At 30.7% G+C, this 20,284-nt stretch overlaps 2 protein-coding genes across 4 annotated transcripts; both read right to left on the bottom strand.

The window, feature by feature from the left end:
- Nucleotides 1-3,761: 3,761 nt before the first annotated feature.
- LOC108324089 (protein DEHYDRATION-INDUCED 19) lies at nucleotides 3,762-6,869 on the bottom strand. Its single transcript, XM_017556912.2, has 5 exons — nucleotides 6,502-6,869; nucleotides 6,247-6,386; nucleotides 4,876-4,953; nucleotides 4,476-4,765; nucleotides 3,762-4,138 (listed from the first exon to the last, which is right to left on the bottom strand). The coding sequence occupies exons 1-5, from the start codon at nucleotides 6,584-6,586 to the stop codon at nucleotides 4,030-4,032; spliced, it is 702 nt and encodes a 233-aa protein (XP_017412401.1). The 5' UTR covers nucleotides 6,587-6,869; the 3' UTR covers nucleotides 3,762-4,029.
- A 9,583-nt stretch (nucleotides 6,870-16,452) lies between these two features.
- On the bottom strand, nucleotides 16,453-19,691 carry LOC108333284 (uncharacterized protein At3g17950). 3 transcript variants are annotated; one of them, XM_017568688.2, is made up of 4 exons: nucleotides 19,556-19,690; nucleotides 19,355-19,426; nucleotides 17,461-17,619; nucleotides 16,453-16,886 (listed from the first exon to the last, which is right to left on the bottom strand). In XM_017568688.2, the coding sequence occupies exons 1-4, from the start codon at nucleotides 19,565-19,567 to the stop codon at nucleotides 16,629-16,631; spliced, it is 501 nt and encodes a 166-aa protein (XP_017424177.1). In that variant the 5' UTR covers nucleotides 19,568-19,690; the 3' UTR covers nucleotides 16,453-16,628. The 3 variants fall into 3 exon arrangements, with proteins under 3 accessions (XP_017424177.1, XP_017424185.1, XP_052727306.1); XM_017568696.2 differs by lacking the exon at nucleotides 19,355-19,426 and having other exon boundaries at nucleotides 19,556-19,691; XM_052871346.1 differs by lacking the exons at nucleotides 19,355-19,426; nucleotides 19,556-19,690 and adding an exon at nucleotides 19,323-19,346.
- Nucleotides 19,692-20,284: the final 593 nt, after the last annotated feature.

The raw sequence follows: 20,284 nt of genomic DNA on the forward strand, positions 1-20,284 counted from the left end.
CACTGGTCAAATGAACATTGTGAAGTCGTGTAGGGGTGCACGACTTCTTCATTTGAAGTCGTTTTGGCCCCTCACGACTTCTCCATTTTGGTAATTTGAATTGAATTTATCTATTTTCGTAATATATGATCCATTTTTGCCTATTTTGGTAACAAAGCCTGTTTTACTGCTTTGAGTATGACTTTGAGTATGACTTTGAGAAAGTCTCTGAAAAAGTCTCTTACTAGTAAGAGGTATCTTATATGTATATCTTATATGTATATTTTAGGATTATAGTTTTCTATTTCCACTTCCTTTACCGTGGAAATCTTTTCTTACTTTTAGATACATCATCATCACTATTTCTTTTTGTTTTCACGAATTTGCTTTTGATATTATTCTAAAAAACCTTTTACTAATGAAGGTATCTTATGTATATATAAATTTAATAATCTATTGTTAGAAATCCAAGTATGAGTCTAAGTTTTACATTGAATAAAAATAAAAAAGTAGAACATTATATAAAGATATGAAACCCGTTAATTTATTATCTTAAGATATTGGATAGAGAATAGTATCAATCTTTTATATAATTAAGCTCATATTTTATTAGTGTTTTATTTTTCTAGGTGAACCTCTTCTCGGAGTACTTTTTTGATATACCAAACAATTCATAATGGTTATATTTGTGAGAAAATTCTTTTTTTTCTTTAAAACACTCTTTTCTTCTTTATAAACATAACTCTCTCCAACAACTTCCTTTCTTTTCCAAAATTCTAAATCATCTTTCATTCTTCTAGAAGAATCAATACTATTAGAGTAATATATGTTAAGAACTCTATCAAAATCCTTAGTCACCTTTTAAGGTGAGTTAAAAGATTCTATCCATTTTCTAAGAGGAATCCGTTTTTCCTTATATTAAGTTGTATATTACCTTTTTTATTTTTAGCGAATCTTTTTATTTATGATCTTAAAACTTTGTCTTGATAGTTAATTCAGCATTTGATTTTATAGATAAATAATTTATCACACGTGACACTATATAGGAGAAGAGCTGAGTTAGACAAATTTGATTAGATAAAAGAAGTTATTTCAGTTTTAAAATTTAGTTTTTATTTTTGAAAATATATTAGTTGATGTATGATCGTTATGCTTGAATGTTGCTGAAAAAAAAGAATTTCTTAAGTATAAATTTAATGTATAATATCTATAATGCTGATATTTTCTTTTATTTAAAAAATTTTAAAATTTGTGAGAGAAAGAGATTTTTGGTTTTGTACTATGAAGTTATTAATGGTTTATATTGTTATGTTATGAAATTATTAATAGTTGATATTGTTATGTTATGAAATTGATATGAAAATAATGATAGAAGAGTTAGATGAGTAGAAATTTTATTGATTGAATGTGATTTTTTGGATTTCATAATTAAGTAATTTCTTTGAATTTAATTGTTTGAGTGGTTTTGATGAAGTAAGATGATTATACTTGTGACTTTATTATTAATTGAAGAGTATGGCTTAAAAAGAGTAAAAGCATACAATCAAAAACTTTGGCTAGTATCTAGATTTTTTTTTAATGATGTGTTTTGAACAAATTTTGATTATTTGAAAATTTGAATCTGAAGATATGGGGAATTGGATTAGGAAGGAATATGAAGTATATTGAGATATTTATTGTTAAAAAAATGTATGAATTTATTATGATAGTGTTGATTTAGGTTACATAATCAGAACTTATGATTTTTACATTTTGTTTGATTGTTAAGTTAATTAGGAATGTAGATACATTATTACCTATCTGGGTAATTGATTAAGAGAAAGCATAATTGATTTTTAGTGTATAATAAACATGTTATCTTCACTGGTAATCAATTATAGAAAAAACGTAATGCGTAATTGATTATTAATGTGCAACATACTTGTTACCTTCTCTAATAATCAATTAGTTATCAAGTGTAATTGATTTTATAGGTGAAGATTTTTAACAAAGATTTGTTTTAATAATTTTTATTATAAATTATTATTGTTTTCATATTACGCTTCTTCTTTTAAATATATCATGTGAATTTGTATATTGGTTTTTAAAGAGAATGTTTATTGAGTGAGTATTTATATAGTAATATATGGAGAAAGAAGATGAGATCAAGAACTTATTTTTTTATCAAATAAACTTTGATATTTTTCGTAATAGTTTGATATGTTACTATTTTTGATATATTATTTCTCATCAACCTTTGTATGTATTAACATACACTTGCATTTTGTGTATATCTATTTAATTTTCTTTTGTGGTCGTATAATATATATACAGGAGCAGAAATAAAAATCGATGATGATAATAGTATTAAGACCGGAAACTGAAGAATTAGTATAAAAATGTCTTATAAAATCCGTTTAACCTTTTAAAAAAAAGTTGTATTAAGTTCTTAATTTATGTTTTGAAGTAGTTATGAGTTTACTTTGGATGTATTTTGAAACGCAATATTTTCCAGCTTTAAAAAATATAAGATGAATCAATGCATCTCTAATTATTATTATCACAAAGACCTAATGATTATTTAGTACTTAATGAATATATTAAAAGAAATTTGAATTATTACATTTAATAAATATGGATTGTTACAACACTTAGTCTTGATTTCTTGTTACTTTTATGTTTATTATTATTAGAGGAAAATTTCTGAGATGTATTAACATATAAATAAGAGAATCGGAAAAATAGGAAGATGAAGTCTTGTAGAAAAAGAGAGAAAACATTACTTATTGACAGAAGCTCATCAAAACGGAGAATCTGGCCACATACTAGAGAAAATGAATCATACAGATACATTAAGAAAAACATAATGTACTCAAAATTGGTGTGAACTTCAAGTTGTTGAAGACCACCGCAAGTACACTGAAAATGTGGCTAGAAATCAGAGATTTTTTTCTAGATATATTTCAACTATGTGTAATATGTGTTGACATTATTAAATCTTTGCTGAAAATATATCAAATTGTCGTAGTAGTTGAAAAATACGAGGACTTCAGAAAATCTTGTTTTCAGAGTGAACAATTCTCGGAGAGAGAAGACAAATTCACATTCCAGCATGCCATTTATCAACGAGAAGTCAATTCCCACTTGGAATATTGTTCTTCACAATTCATTCATCTGATCAATCATAGTCTATTAGGTTATCCGTTGTTCATAGTCAATTATAAGCTTCGTTATCATCTAGAAGTTCTTGTCAAAATAAAATAATGCGAATCACATATTAATTTGCAACTTTAACTAATGCCGACATGCGAGTATTCCAATGAAGGATAAATTTCTAGTAAGTCAACGAAATAAATATTCAACAACACGTTCAACTTTTTACCCAAGCCAATTTTGGCTTTTGATCAACCTTTAAAGACCTCTTCAGTTTAGTTAATGGAGACAAATCGATATTATAGTAATAACTACTAAACAACTTTTGAAGCTTCTTTTTTCTTTTCTTACCTAATGATTCAAAAACTAATGGCCCTTATCAAGTCAAGATTTTTCACATAAGATGTTCTGGCAGGATAAGGTTGAAGTTGAGCTAGACAGAATATGACGATGGTTTTCATTGTGCTTCCAATTTTGTAGGGCTTTAGACAGAATATTTATGGTGCAAAGCAAAATAGTTACTGTAAGACTGTAGTTTGACTTTTTTTTTCCAGTCTATCTTAAAGAGAAATTTTCAGATATTCCACTTGAAAGGGGAGCATAAGGATAATTGTGTTCTGAGTCAAGTGAATTAATTATAAATAGCAATATAACAAAATAAGTCTTTCCATAAGCTATAAAACATTTTTTAGAGTAATACATCTCCAGTGAAGATGCTTACAACTTACAAGGGTGGGATAAAATGGAAAATATGATCAGATTCGGCGCTGTGTGAAAGGTGCCACTTAGATAATATACCAATCAGGCTAACATGGATTGTCAAACAACCACTGATCCCACTAAAGGTATCCTTCATTCAAGATCCTTAACCATGGATCTCATGTTCATTATTCTTCTCGAACCATCTTACACCTTTCATTAGTCGCCTAACAAAGTTGAAAGAAACAAGTCCTGCACAAAACCAGATCTCCCAGCAGCTTGTCTCATCCTTTTCTCCCGCTCTTCGCTGCTCAAGGAGGGATCAAAACTGCACAAAGACACAGATCAAAGTTCTGATTCACAAGTCATTCTCTAATAGTCATTTAGCATGCATACTATTCCTGAATAATTGACCCAGCTAGATGAGTACACAAAAAATACAGAAAAGAGACTACTGTTTAGTAGCAGAGTCAATATTTGAGACATTCTTGTGGTTTTTGTTAAAATAAACAATGCATGGGAATGAGTTCATAAAAAGGACAATGACTCTTTATGAATTACATAATTATGTGTTAATTAGACTTTCGTGATGACTTGAAGGATTAAACATCATAATATCTTTTTATTGTATACTGACAAGGCAGCCAAAATTCATAAAAAAGTACCTTGACTTCCAAATGTGTTCAGGTGTCACATTTTTTGCAGAAGAATCCTCAGCAGTTGTCACCACAGATTTTGAAATCTCTTCTGCTTCACAGGCTGGGAAATTCAAAATAAATGAGGATAGAAAGGGATCAGTAGCAACATTAGACACTGCTGCACTGTTTGACCGGTATCCTCCGCCAGCACCACCAAGAAGCACCTGTAGATGAGCCTCACGAAGATCTCGACCCAAGAGAGACAGTGTCTGACTGTTTGGAATAGCAACTCTTCTTAACCTGCGTCTTCTCTGTACGTAATTCTTAGTCAAGGGAATCCACTAAATTTTTTCAATTTTCACTCAACAAACAACCATTATCTGTTCAGGTTTACAGTATTCAAACAAAACATCGGTACAAAGGATATCTTGAATAAGTGCCCGTGTTGCAGCGTTATGTGACTTAACATGTCCCTTGCAACTTTAACAGAGCATACAGGACAAATCTGCATCCCAGAAAAACCAAGACTGAGCTACCATAACCCGATACAGTTAAGTCAAATATTGAGGCAGGGATAAAAAGCAACAACACAGAATTTTAGCCTTTCGTTTTTCCTGCACATGGTATGTTAGTACGTACTCCCGAACTTCAATGATTTTTTCATTTATATAGTTCTTTCAAACCAATTCTTCAGACTCAGCACACACACATATATATGCAAGCATACATGTATATAATGCAAAAATATGATCAATTTACAATATAAACAATATAAACGGTTATAAACCTCACTTAACAATCTAGTTTTATAATTCATCAAGCTAGCTTTATAATGATGAATTAGGCTTAAATTCACTTCTTAATATATTCTCCCTCACACACACACACATATATATATGCAAGCACACACATGTGTGCGATGTAGACATACACAACAAATGAACTAAATTCTAATAGTGCGTACTAAGGCAGCTTATCCATATCAGTGATCAACAGATTGTTAATTACTGGTAAAATTCACAACTCGGGGTTCAGGAGATCATCAATCGACATGTTACTTTTTTATTATATGATATATAACTATTTTCCATCTGAAAAAGTGGTTGCTTAGAACATACCTCTTGAACGATCTTGGATGTATTGTAGTTATGACTTAAGCACAGGCATACAATAGACAGGTGCAACTAAAAAAGACAATTCTCCTTGGGGCTAAGCCCTCTTGATTTCATACTTGAACCCTGTTCTTTATATCAATTTCCTGCTGGTCTTTATAATAGATGACAAACTTATACAACTAAACCACATCTTGACACGCAAATTTCCTCGTCCACAACGGTTAAACTAATCATTTATATACATTTTGGGGCAAATTTCCCTCATTACTTCTAGATGTTCTCATAAATAAATCACAAACCTTGCAAAGTGTACCAACAAAGGGCAAGGAACAAAAGGCGACAAGGATAACAGCAAACTACTTTGGTCATCATGACTAATGTTAAGGTCAATCAAAAGGTAAGACCATGTCAAGACCTACAGTAGATTAGCTCTCCAACATCCTGAACCTCAATAACTTCAAAATATGCCCTTACATGGTCTTAGAATTCTTCTGAAATTGAAATCTCTACAGGTTTCCTCTACACAAAAATATACTAGCATGCTTCCTAGTAAATATTAGACAACTTTGCCATCAAGGATACCAATTTCTCAAAGACTAAAAAAACAAAGATCCAGCGTTCCATTTTTTTCTAACGAAACAAACATCATAAAAGAGCATCTGAGAAAAAAAAAAGCCTCGTACCGTGACTCTGGCTTCGCAAGAATGTTCGTCTTCAAGATGAGAACACAAAGACGCGATGTCAAAGTCTTCATAGCAATAGGGGCAAGGGAAATCGGGTCGCACCTCTTCTTCCACATCAAAATCATCGATTCCCAACCGATCTGACACACCCCAGATATTCAAAATTAAAAAAAAATATATATTTTGATTGAACCCAGAAAACCTTCTCCAGAAAAACTAAAAAGGGAATTGTCACGTAGCACAATTAACACGAACCTAAATGAGAATTCTGATGGTGATGCTGAAGCGTGTATTGGCGTTTAGCGGCGGCAAGACGCGAGGTCCAGAAGTCAGAATCCATTGAAAGATCGAAGAGATGAATTGATAAATGGGTTATGTAAAAAATTCAAATCAAATCACCACCTTCAACAGATTCAACGAACACTTTTTTTCCCTCTCTAATGAATGAAAATATTTTGAGATGCAACGTGATCTCAGGTCCTAAGTGTAGAGAAAAAAAATAAAAATAAAAATAAGAGTTTAATATCGTTCTCCGAAAATGATTTGACTTTTTCTAAGAGTTTCAGAATCGCCGACTGTAATGGAGTAAGGTGCGTTTTGTTTTGTGGTTAGCATCAAACTTGAGATTAAACAAAGGAGCAGAGATGTCAGAGTTTATCTTAAGATATACACACCTTTGATTTTTTTTCCTTTCTTATTTTCATGTGGTTATCACAATTTTTCTTTCTTCTTTCCTTCTTTTTTCTACCCTATTTTTGCCCTCTGTCTTTCTCAATTTAATTCTGCACTTAATTTCAAAATATTTAATTAAATTTCAGTACTCTGTTAATGTAATTCTAACACAAATTTTAGTTTTCTAATCGTGACTTTAATTGTTTCAAAATCAATGTTTTAATTTAATCTTAATTAAGTACACACCAACAACAAAAGTGAGTGAAATGTTATTTCAGATATATAATATAATGAAACACATTGCAATATTATCCTCGGTTTGTTTGTTGGTCTTAATCAATATCTACATTGAAAGGTATCCTAGTTTGGTGGTAGATTTGATTATATTTACTTTATTTGCATAACATTTCATTTTACTTTTATTTGATTGTTTTTTTATCTTTAATATATTAAATGGTGTCAAGTTCAAATATATTACTTATATATAGTAAGCAAATTGTGACATACCAAATATAAGCACTTTCTCAATTATTTTCAAAAAAAATATCGAGGCTGTAATATTCAAATTAGTAAAAAGAGTTTGTATTCTCAAATAATAAAAAGGATATTAATTCTACATGAAAAAAGGAATAAAATCATTTTAAATAATTATCATAAAATTTAACAATTTTATCGTATATGACAAAATGCGTAAATCAAGTTTAGCATGAGAGTATTTTGACTTAAGTAATTGTCTTAAATTAGAATTCTATGTATAGAGTGTTTAGATGTGTTAACTATAAATCTTTATCTCAAAAGATACTTTTAGTTTATAAAAAAAATATACATAAAATTGTGGGAATTTTAAAGCAACACTACGTTGTTTCCCTTTAAAAATAATATGTGAATATCTTTTAGCTCATTGGTTGTTTTATCATAAGACTTAAAATCGTATACTTCTTAGCAAGTCAAAAAGTAGTCAATATGATTCAATCGGCACCAGTTAATGGTTATATAAATTGACTTGTCTACAGTAAAAAAATAAAAACATTAATTATTATATTTTTGAAAAAAAATATTATAACAATTAAAAATTAAGAAGAAATTGAAGTTTTTTTTTATTGGACTATTGTTTTCTTTTATGAGCTATTGTTAAGTGTTGTAGACACTTTTATTTTACTTACATAAAGAACATTGCTTTTCGTCCTCTTCGAACCACACAAACAATATTTACATAATGAGACATTTTACCATCAAAGGAATGAATAGGATTTAAAGAATAAAGCATTTAAGATGTACAAAAAATGTAGCTAATGAATTAAAGATGAATGATGAAAACAATACATTCCCATTTAACAACATAGAAATGTTATGTTTTTTGCGTCTAATCTAATCTAAAACATTTTAGCTTCCTTTCTTGCTCTCCTTTCCCTTATTTGTACCAGCTTATCATTATTAGGTAAATAACAACTTAATTATTATTTGTAGCCGGAACTTAAAGAGTAAATTGGAAGATAATTTGATTAACAAAAAGTTCTAGATAATTATGGTGTCAAACCATTCTATTTAGACATCATGAAAGTAAATTCAAGTAAATTCAACCATTCACTTTTATGAATTATTAATAACTTATTTATTACTTTTTTAAAAATTGAATTGATCCTATGCATTTAATGAATCAAAACTAATTCAATTATGTTTTTTTAATATCTTTTAAAATTTGAAAATAGTCAACTCAATGATATTTGAAATGTCATTAATTTTTTTTATTGAGCTATCTTTTGTACAATCTCAATTATGGTATCATTGGTGTTGGTAGATAAACTATTGAGTTAAACTGTATTAAAATATTATCAATTTAATTTTAGTTAAATGGTTTATAACTCATTCAATAGATATTTTTGGTTTAGTATTAATGAATAGATTGTTGAATTGATCGTAGTTAAGATATAATTAGTTAAGGTTGGATCATATTTAGCTATTAATTTGTCGATTTTGACTTTCATCAACTCAACTTTAAGTATATAGGACTTTTTCTTAACTCATTTTTAACTAAAACATTAATAATTTTGACTTTAAGCATCTTCAACTCAATCTTGATTGAGACATTATTAGAATCTTCAACTCAATCTCAATTGAAACATTGTTACATTGATTTCAACCAAAACATAATTAACTAATCTTTAGTTAGAACACGGTTAGTTTGACCCTAAAATCATTATTACCTTCATCATACTAAAGGATTTTTATGTCAACAAGGTTGTTGTATTTGTGTATTTTTTTTTCGTAAATTATCCAATCTTTTACTAAAGAATGGTGTTTGAACTTGGATTATCAAACATAATGTTGATGGGTAGATTGGTAAGCTTCGATAGTCAATTGATGTGTAAGACATTTTTGGAAGTTTCTACATGTTTTATGTACAATCACCAAGGTAAACAATATTATTTGTACATAACGTGTAAAGTGCATCCCAAATGCTCTATTAAATATATTTTATTCTTTGCTTATAAAATAACTTAAACATCATCAATTCTACATGTGTTAATCATCGACATGAATTACTCATCCAATTTGTAATGTATTATTTAAAAAATATTTATAAAATAATAATAGTTTGTTTTTGAAATATATTATTTTTTATGGATAAATTTCATCTATAAACATATTATTAATGAATAAATTATATTGGACTTCTATTATATAGATCAATTTTAACTAAAATTTAAATGAATAAAAGTACACGAATGAGTTTTTCTATCCTATTCCCTGTAACATTAAATAAATTGTATCTTATCCATTAAATTTGTCTCCCCTTTTTATAATAATCGTGGGACATTGCTGGTAAAATAATTAGATTTAAAAAAAATCTTTGAATCGCTCAATTTTAATCATATGTGAAAAACGTTTTATTAAGAAAAATTGTACTCATTTTGATAATATCTTTACACAAAGAAAATAGTCTTAGAGTGTTTAATAAAGGTTAGAGGTGGCTATAGAAAACTACAAGGGTTATAGAGATGGCAAATTGATGTTTATAATGGGAAGAACCAAACAACTCACATTTAAAGTTTTATTGGGTTTCTAAAATTGAGGTCTGAAATATTTAGGAGTCTTTCACCCTACAACTCTAAGTTTTTCAAATTGCACCTTCAATTTTTTAAAATGTCCCTAATTAATAAGGTGATTATTTATTAATTTTATGTTTGTTGACATTTTTGTGCCCAACATCGAATGCACCCCATTTTTCTTCTATCATGAAACATGCACCATGTACCTCCATTTCCTTCATATATTAAGAAACCCTACACTCCATTGCATTCCATTTGAATTACACCTATGATAATCTTTTTTCTTCCTTAATATTTTTTCTCTTCATTCCATTTGATTTATTTTGGTTGAGTGTTTTTCTTTCCACTCATATCAATTGTTCTTGTGAGTGAGAGGAGTTGTTAGTGTTCCAGTGTAGCTTGGAGTGGTGCTTCTATCAGGCTTGGGGGTGTTTTCTGTTGGTGTGCTTGTTGGTGCTTTATGGTGGTGCTTCCTCTTGGTGCTCTTGGTTGTTGCGTTGGTGGGACATTGCTGGTGCATTGATGGTGGGAGGTTAGGATTTTATTTTTGTAATCTGTTTGCATTAGATATAATCATACAACAAAACAAACATGAATGGGATAATATTAAGATCCGATGCAGGATGAGTCGGTTGTGGACATTCGCTGTAATGCTTTTCGGATTTTGATATTTGATTTATGGTTGATCTCTTTCAAATGTTTAAATTATAGTCCTTATTTAATTATTATTATATTAGTTTATAATTATTTTGAAATTTATGTATGAATTTATATGAGTTTATAATGTAATTATATAATTTTTAATTGTTATAAATTAATTTGTATGAATTTATTAAAATTAATAAAACTATTTTAAAATAAGAAAAACTTAAAATGTGCATATCAGATATGAAAATCCGATTATACTTGTATCGAATGTGAATATCCAAAGTCTTAATTTTCAAATGTCCATATCCGATTCTTTATATACTTTGTTATATAAAAGTTTAATTATATTAGTTATTTAATTATTTTATTTGTTTATAATTATTTTTAAATTTATGTATGAATTTATAATTTAATTACAAAATATTTAATTGTTAAAAAATAATATTTATGAATTTATTAGATTTAATAAAAATATTTTAAAAAGGAGAGAGAAACTAAAACAGAGAGAAAGGAGAACTTGACTAGGGGCTGGTTTGTATTACACGTTACTTCCCAGTTCGGAGAACTTGACTCCTTAGGATCATTTTTGTGTTCCTATGAATGATTTTTTCTGTTTTTTTGCATGGATGACTCACGTTGATCCTCATTGATGGTGTACAGTGTATTAAAACACAGTTTGCTACACTCAATTGTGGAGGAAAAATCTCCTATAGGTGTTTGAACCAAGGTAGGTGAAGTCTATGACCATTTAGAAAGCTTAGAAAAATGTTGTTTTTAGGAAATTAACTACACCTAGTTCAGTGGTCTAAAAATTATGAGCTAGTAGTCATTTGAAGCTCTTTGAGTCTAAATTCCAATAAAACAAGAATCAACTCATTTGGAGTTCGGTGGAGAAAGTTAAAAGCAAAACAACTAACAAAGGTTAGAGTTGGCAGAAATATATAAAACGTTAACCTTAAGGAATTAACTGTACCTCAGATGTCCAAAAATTACAAATTAGTAGTCATTGGAAAGCTTTTTTAGTATATTTTATAATAAGAAAAGAATCACATAATTTACAAGTGTATGTGTAAAGTTATGATTAAAATAGTCAACAAAGGTCAAAGTTGACAGCACGTTATCTTATATGTATATGTTTCCCTCTTGTTCAGAGATCTATTATTTATTGAAAATGCCTTTTAAAATTTGTGCATTGCAACAACATTAGATGACATATTTCTTAATTAATAAAATGAAAATTTTTCATGTGACACTCCGAGAAGGGTATTACAACAATAGTTATGCACCTCAGTTGGAGCAAACCACCTAAATGGACATTTTTTTGAAGAAATCAATGGCCTAACCTCATCATTGGTGCAGTGAACACACCCAATAGCATTAAACTCACTCACTCATCTCAAAAAATGAAAAAAATCAACAAAAACAGAGCAAAAACCATCATGGAGAGTGTTGTTGTTCCACCTGGGTAGTCACGTTAAATTTTCTATACAAATGATCCTCAGGTCCCTGATAATCGATTACAGGGTTCGTGTAATCGATTACTAGGTGCTTGAGGGTCATTTGTACAGAAATTTCAATGTGACTCTCCAATGGGAACAACAACACTCTCCATGTGGTTTTCTGTTTGTTTTGGATCAATTTTTCTATTTTTTAGATGGATGAGTGAATTTAATGTGAATGGGTAGTGTTTAAGTACAATGATGGTCCTATTGCCCATTTTTCCATATTTTGCGATAATGCCTAGACGAAGGCTGCTTGTGTGTTGTGTGTTATGCGAGAATGGAGAGAGGAACAGGAAAGTGAGAGTGCCTGGGTGTTGTGTATTGTGCGAGAATGGAGAGGAAAGAGTGTGTTTTGTGTAGGGGTGGGCAAATACAACTGAACTGCACTGTACTACTAAAATCTGTACTACTAAAATCTGTACTGAACTAAAAACTAATTTGTATAAACTGAACTGAGCTCTGAAACAGTTCAGACAAACTGAACTGAACTGTTTTTTGTTTTATCAAACTGGACTGAACTGAACTATAATAAATTGTACTAAACTACAATATAAACTAAACTGAACTACTAACTATACTAATTTTAAACTGAATTGTACTAGTTTTTAAACTGAATTGTACTCGTTTTTAAACTGAATTGTACTAGTTTTTAAACTGAATAGTATAACAATACATGTTCTTTTTAATTGAAATTTATTTTAATATTTATTTTATTTTATTCATAAATGTCTTACAAATTAATTTTTTAATTATTTGATTTTATTATTTTCTATTTTATTTATATTTCTTTTATTATTATATGTGTATAGAAATTATTTTATTATTTATTTATTTTTATTTATTTTTATTTTTATTTATTTTGTCATGAATATTATTTTACTTTTATATTTATTTTTTTAATTTTTTATTTATATTTTTTTATGTGTATATAATTTATTTTATCTTTTTATCTACTTATTTTATTTTAAAATAATTTTTTATTTATATTTATTTTGTTCCTCGTAAAATTGTTTTATTAATCAATTATTTATTATTTATATTTTATTATGTAAAAATTAAACTAATATTTATTAATTATTATAATATAATAAAAGATGATACTAGAAAAATTACTCTTAACAAACGTTTGTTAATTTTTTTGTCATTTGATATTTCTATAATATTAATTATTTTTGCTACCTTACTATTTTTTTATGATATTTCATTATATATTCATTTAATAAAATTTAACGTTAAAAAATATATTTTAGTTTTAGTATGTAAAATACTATCATTTAAAAATAATAATATTGATATTTATTTTAAAGTAAGTTGATTTTTAAAATAAATAGTTATTTTAGTGTGTGCGCTTACACACATTTTAATATCATTAAAAGATTTTTTAACATATTTTTACATATTTAATAATATTTTAAAGAATATAATATATTTAAAGTATTATTTTTTTTATATAGTCTTTTTTTTTATGATTTATATTACTTAATCATTTAATAAAATTAAATTTAAAAATATATATTTTACTTTTATTACTTAAAATAATATTATTTAGGTTTAATGTCTCGGTAGGTCCTTATTTTCGGCGTGAATCTCAAATAGATCCCTTTTCTTTTCGGCGTCTCAATTGGGTCCTTTTTTGTGTAAAATTGTAGCAATTAGGGGTCTGTCGTCAAATTGAACAAACGGCCGTTTAATTGTTTGTTACGTGGCATGAACAGTGTTTTCAGTAATCATAGGTGGAATTAAAAAAGAGTTTCAATTAAAAAGTATGAGGTTAAATCAGCTTTAGTGAGAGGGCATAGTGGGAAAACTGATTATGATTCCCATCTCACACTGACTTTCTATCAAACACCTTCTCTTCAACCTCGCGCCACGTCAGCCCTATCATCTTCCACCCACTGAAACCCTAACCCTAGCCGCCACTGCCGTTCCGCTTCCGCCGCTCCCGCCAATGCCGCAAGTCGTCGCCACGGTCAGAACATCATCTCCTTCCTTTCTCGCCGGCGCATCAACGGACCACCACGGTGCCTCAACCAAGACCGCCGCCACCTTCCTTCTCCTTCGCGCAAGGGTTCGAAGCCACCACGACCGCCATCTGCGAGTTCGTCTTCGCATCACCAACATCTCGCCGCCGTCGCACAAAGTCAACGTCCTCTTCTCCACCACCATCAACCACACCAGCCGCCGCGACACCACTCTTCTCACATGCAAATCATCGAACACGCACCAGCCACCGCAACCTTCATCGCGCCTCTCCTCCATTGACGAAAGCTTGGCACAACCATCTTCATCTTCTCCATTCTCGGAACCCAATCGCACCTTCATCTCGGATCATCACCTCGCGATCTTCACCAACCATGCCGCGACCACCACTAACCTCCCTCACCTCGCGAACTTCCTCGCCGTTGCCCAACCTCCATGGCAGCCATCACACGCCACCGCACCTTCCCGCTCTACAATCGAACCTGCATAAAAACCAGACCTGCAAAGAAGAACCCAACAATCACAAATCGAGCACTGTTAGGCGCAAGACCCATGGCTTCCTCAAGCGGAACATGTTCTGGTTCATCCTCTCTGCTTCAGAACTCGGGTTCTGAGGAGGACTTGCAAGCAGTAATGAATCAGAGAAAGAGGAAGAGAATGACATCGAATCGCGAATCTGCACGGCGATCTCGCATGAGGAAGCAGAAGCACTTGGACGATCTGGTTACCCAAGTGGCTCAGCTGAGAAAGGAGAATCAGCAGATACTCACCACCGAACGAGATCATCGGTTAGAGTCTCTGAACGAGATCATCGAACTCTGGTTGTGTGTGAGAAGGAGAGGGGAAGATGAAGTGGGAATTCCCACTGTGCCCTTTCTCTAAAGCTGATTTAATAATACAAAACTCTTTTTTAATTCCACCTATGATTACTGAAAATACTGACCATGCCACGTAATAAACAATTAAACGACCGTTTGTCCAATTTGACGGTAGGCCTTTAATTGTTACAATTTTACAAAAATGGGGACCCAATTGAGACGCCGAAAAGAAAAGGGACCTATTTGAGATTCACGCCGAAAATAGGGACCTACCGAGACATTAAACCTATTATTTAAAAAGTAATATATGTTTATTGATGAAAAAATATACAAATTTGTGATAAAAAAATTTTGTCTTAAAAAATTTATTATTAATTTTTTATTTGAACGGTTTCTTTTATTAATATTTTATTATTAAATAACGTTTTCTTAGCAGAACAATTGAACGAGAACTAGAAAAGAGAAAAGAGTAGATACAGTTCTCACACTGAACCGAAACTGTTATAAGTTCAGTTTTTAAAAACTAAACCATAAAATAGTATACTGAACTTTTAGTAAAAGTGAATCAGTTTTTTTAAGTATAATATAGTATAGTTAACTATAGTACAGTACAGTTATTTTTGCCCAGCCCTAGTTTTGTGTGCTATGTATTGCGCGAGAATGGAGAGGAAAGAGTGTGTTTCGTGTGCTGTGTGTGAATGGAGAAGAAAGAGTGTTGTGTGTTGTGCGGAGGGAAGTTAATAATGAGATGCGAGAGAGAGAATATTTGTGTACGCACTGACAAGCTAAAAAGGAATATTTGACCATTAATTTTTTAAAGTAAGACATTTTACAAAAATTTGAAAGGGTAGGATGAAGGGACTGGAGGTGTGGAGGGTAAAACTCCCAAAATTTAGCCTATTCAACCCAGCCCAATGGACTAGACTTCACTAGTACAATGTAGATAAAAAAAGAAAAACATAACCTATATAGAGTAATTTGATTATTTAAAAAAAAATTATATAAATTTAACTGTATTTATGAGAATTTTTATATTGAATGTTTAATTTTACCTTTATTTATTTTTAATTAGAACCAATCAGACCTAATATATATATATATATATATATATATATATATATATATATATATATATATATATATATATATATATATATATATATATATTTCACACTTTGACAAAAAGAAAAATTACAGATTTAAGTAAACATAATAATGGTTCGTCAGGGAGAAAAAAAGATATAGAATATGTTGAATAAGTAATATCTAAAATAAGGAATCATAATTATAACAAATATAAGTAATTCATAATGTTGAAACATAGTGATTTCAATTATTTCCCTCTTGACGAAGATTGCAACTATACGAGAGTCTCGATGGATGGTGAGAGGGGTGTGAAAAAATTGGGACTTCACGAGAATCTCTAATGGAATCATATTTTTATGACTTGCTTCACTCGCTGATTAATCAACATCTATGTAATTATGCACACGGAGCACAAACTTTTACAACTAACTGAAAATTAAAGTTTGGAAGATCACAAGAACTGGAAAACATTTTATTGGGTATGCAAAGATGTGGTAGAAGAGACAGAATGCTGCTAAAGAACAGAATAACAAAATACACAAGACTCCCTTTTCTATTCTACTTTGGAAAGTTTAAATGGGAAACGAAAGAAAAATGATTGTTGTTAATTTTGAGTAGAGACAAGGCTAGTTACTTGAACTTTTCTTACTTTTGCTGATCTTGAATAGGGCCTCAAGTAGTATAGATATACAAATGCCACCAGACATTTCTTCTTCTTTTACTTTAGAGCCATCGTCAGAAGTGGAACACTTTGCTAATGTTTTCTCCTCCCTTTCTTCTATTCTCACTGAGTTTGGAAAGTACAACCGTCCCTTTTCTCCTGCTCTCAGCCCAATCAGATGCCCCAGGGATACACTGTTGTCTTGAAAGAAAGATGCTGTCGACTGCTTTTTCCAACACAACAACATTGTTAAAACGACCATTTATTTTTTACATCTTCTCTTACTAGTGCTCAATTCAGTTTTCTTTAACCAACCCTTTTCTTTATTAACTAATAACACATAATTGAGTATGGGTTTAGGAGTTCAAAATCATAAAAGGAGGTTGCAAAAGGTAAAAACTGATTTCTCTTATGGTTTTCCCTAGATTAGAGGGTATATTTTTGCCTACCCTCAACTGTATGTAGGTCCTCCTGTGCCTCTAGATGAAGTCCATTACTCTATGAAATTGGTAGTTCTCACATTGAATGTCTACATTGACTCAATTCTAGAAGTGTAAAGAATGGAAAGAAATGTCAGCCACACATGGTTTACACAGAGTTCGTTTCCATAACAACATAGATTCTATTAATTGTTGTTCTGAAATAAGTGGCTAATGTGTTCATTTGTGTACACTCTGATCAGAAGTACAGTTCCCTTAGATATTTTAACTTTAACTGTGAACTTCTGTTGTTCCTTAGTTAATTTCAGTTAATGAAATGAGAAAGAAAGAAAAATAGTATCAGTGAATTCGAATTACCTCAGTATCAAGGTTGGAGGATGAGAATGAGGAAAAACTGGTGGACGGAATGTGCATTGAGTGTGGCTCTACTGGAGCAGCTGGAAGTGATTCTACATCTCTAAGTCTTGTATTCAGAAAGCCCAGACCAAATGGCCATCCAATAGGCATTTCATCGTTCTGAGAATTGATGCCAAGAATAAGAAATACATACAAATCAAGTTCAAAACAAGGACCTGATGAAAAATTGAGTACAGTTATAGCAAAAGTAACATCAGCAGATCAGTCACAAGAGTTCCCAAACACTGGTACTGAATTGGAGAGGTTGAGATATGTATAGCAAATATTATGCTAGAACAAAAGAAAGATAGAGTAATATTGAAGGTACCATTTTCAGCAAGTGTAAGCGTTATGGAAATCTTTCAGAAATTCTGAACATTGCATAACTGTTCTATACTATCCTCCTGGATGTACTAATTCTATTCTCCTTCAATCTTGTTTATATGACAATGCTGTTCTTCCCTTTCAAAGATGTAAGGAAAGAAAGTAAATTGAACAACAGATCCGGTAGGAAAGAAGATCATAAAATCTAATTTCAAATGACTAAAAGGCCTACAAATCTCAACCCACACAATTTGTTCAGACAACCTTTTGGTCTCATGTCAGACAGCAAACTCTATCACCGACCATTTATGAATCTTCTAGTTGTATTACAGAGAGCTAATTATTTGGGCAACTAAGTGCTGTTACAAACTCTTCTTCTACCACAGAGGCGTGGCCAATTAAAAAAAATCAAAATAAACCGAATTATGAAGGGGAAATATAACTGATAGAAATCAAATTGTCTGAATAATTTGCACTTAATTGGTGTTCACTGGCGCTTTAAAAACAATGCTCAGGATTCAGTGTGAATTGAATGGGCTCATTTCTCCAGAAATTTCCCAGATCTAGTTGCCACACTTATCGAACCTTTTTTAAAAAATATTTTGCTCCTTTTCGATTTGGGATTTGGCCCACATCATGTGCCTTTGCTAGATTTCCTTATCTTGTTACATACTATATGAAATGAAAAGAATAGTTGGTCAAAATGATACATGAATGGTTATGTTTACTGATAATTGTTCCAGTGAGAAAGACATTCATTTAAGAGAAACTGTGTTCCTATACCATCTAGTTTATCATTTTAAGCTAAAAATTTAAAATTGGACCTACCTTTTCCCTGGCTTTAACTCTTCAATTTGCCAAAATTATGAAATAGTAATCTTCCGGACAGGACCATCAACATTTGTTACCCCATTTTCTGCTTCTAGTAAATGACATGTTGGCATCGCCAAGACTATCTTTCAGATCAAAATCACATTCTTACAACGAAGTTCGGACAACAAACATTGATGGGTTTTAATGAAATGTTAGTTCGTATGCTCACTGTTCTCACAGCTACTACTTACAATACGGTCCTAACTTGAGACACTAATGGGGTCATTTCTTCATGTCAGTCCATCTGGAAAGTACAAATTTTACAGTACGCACATTGATCATAGTCCATACACATTGTTTTCTTTTCATTGTATCACTCCATCTGGCTAAGGCAAATTCTACTCACACACACATAACTGCATTATGCTCAACATTCCTTCACCTAATAATTTCTAGAATATAACTCCAAGTTCACAAAACAGCAGAAATTCAGTTCCAGTTCCATCAGATATTGATGGACTTGCAAGATTATTAACTATTATAAGAAAACAGAAACAGAACATAGAACATACGTGCCCTACAAACTGATTACTCTCTAATTCAACGAATCAAGAGACTGCATACTAAGAACAGAACCATCCTCACACAGAAAAAGAAAAAACCCAGAGAGATCCAGAATCAATTACAATTTAAACACTGGAAAGTTCATACACATCACCATGTATTCATCAATAGCAGTAACACACCCAGAAAGAAGTATTGTTCTTTTGGAGTGCTTAAAAACAATCAACTGAAAAAAGAAAGGGAGTGGTAAGAGAAATGGTGAATGGTTGAAGAAGATGGAGAAAGAAGACATATTTTGATGTCATGGTTGCAAGTTGTGCAGAGGAATAACGAAAGGGCACTGAATTATTATTACCTCTGAAACCATGTTGTGTCAGTTGCCTCTACCGAGAAATTGATGACAAAATGATGATCACGGAGAAAAAACTAAATTTTGTATTGGAGAGAAACCAAAGAACAATATACGTGTCTCCTAACTGGTTTAATAGTATCCTTCCTTAAACGTTAGACATTTAAGACTCCAGGCCCCACATCGCCTGTGGAACATTGCTCGAATTAAAGATCAATTTTGCGCACCAAATTTGTTACTTAGATTAATTCATGATATTTCAGAAACCAATCTCAAATGTTATGTACTTTAGTCAATGATGAAAACAATTTGTTAATAATTAACACACTTTTTCTATTAACGTCGTTTAGTATGCAAGTTTTAGAGAAAAACTTCTGGAGTAAACATATGTACGTTTTCTTTACCTTATTCACCATTTTGAGTAAATAATACCAAAAATAAATAAGAAATAGTAATTTTAAAAAAAAAATAATTAAACATTTTGATCTTCAATCTGATGATTATAATCATTTAGTACATGACTGGTAACTACTTTGGTCCTTGATATATTAATTTAATATTTTCATAAAGACAAAATTATATTTTATGCATGAAAGTGATGAATTATATCTAATATTTGGATAGAGACCAAATTGATTATCTAGGGAACTAAATTAATTGATAGTCGAAAAAGTCAATAACCAAATTGTTCTTTTCCGTAATATCAAGAATTATATCATGTTGATTGGTAGTTGT

The sequence above is a fragment of the Vigna angularis genome, chromosome 1, assembly GCF_016808095.1.
Source record: "Vigna angularis cultivar LongXiaoDou No.4 chromosome 1, ASM1680809v1, whole genome shotgun sequence".
Taxonomy (NCBI): domain Eukaryota; kingdom Viridiplantae; phylum Streptophyta; class Magnoliopsida; order Fabales; family Fabaceae; genus Vigna; species Vigna angularis.

Coding starts and splice junctions, on each gene's coding strand:
- LOC108333284 (XM_017568688.2), bottom strand. Junction 17,620..19,354: donor CTGCTATTGATGAATACATG/GTGATGTGTATG, acceptor ATCAATTCTCAG/AACGATGAAATGCCTATTGG. Junction 16,887..17,460: donor CCTCCAACCTTGATACTGAG/GTAATTCGAATT, acceptor TGGAAAAAGCAG/TCGACAGCATCTTTCTTTCA.
- LOC108324089 (XM_017556912.2), bottom strand. CDS start 6,586: ATGGATTCTGACTTCTGGACCTCGCGTCTTGCCGCCGCTAAACGCCAA. Junction 6,387..6,501: donor CCATCAGAATTCTCATTTAG/GTTCGTGTTAAT, acceptor GGGGTGTGTCAG/ATCGGTTGGGAATCGATGAT. Junction 4,139..4,475: donor GAACACATTTGGAAGTCAAG/GTACTTTTTTAT, acceptor GTCTTTGTGCAG/TTTTGATCCCTCCTTGAGCA.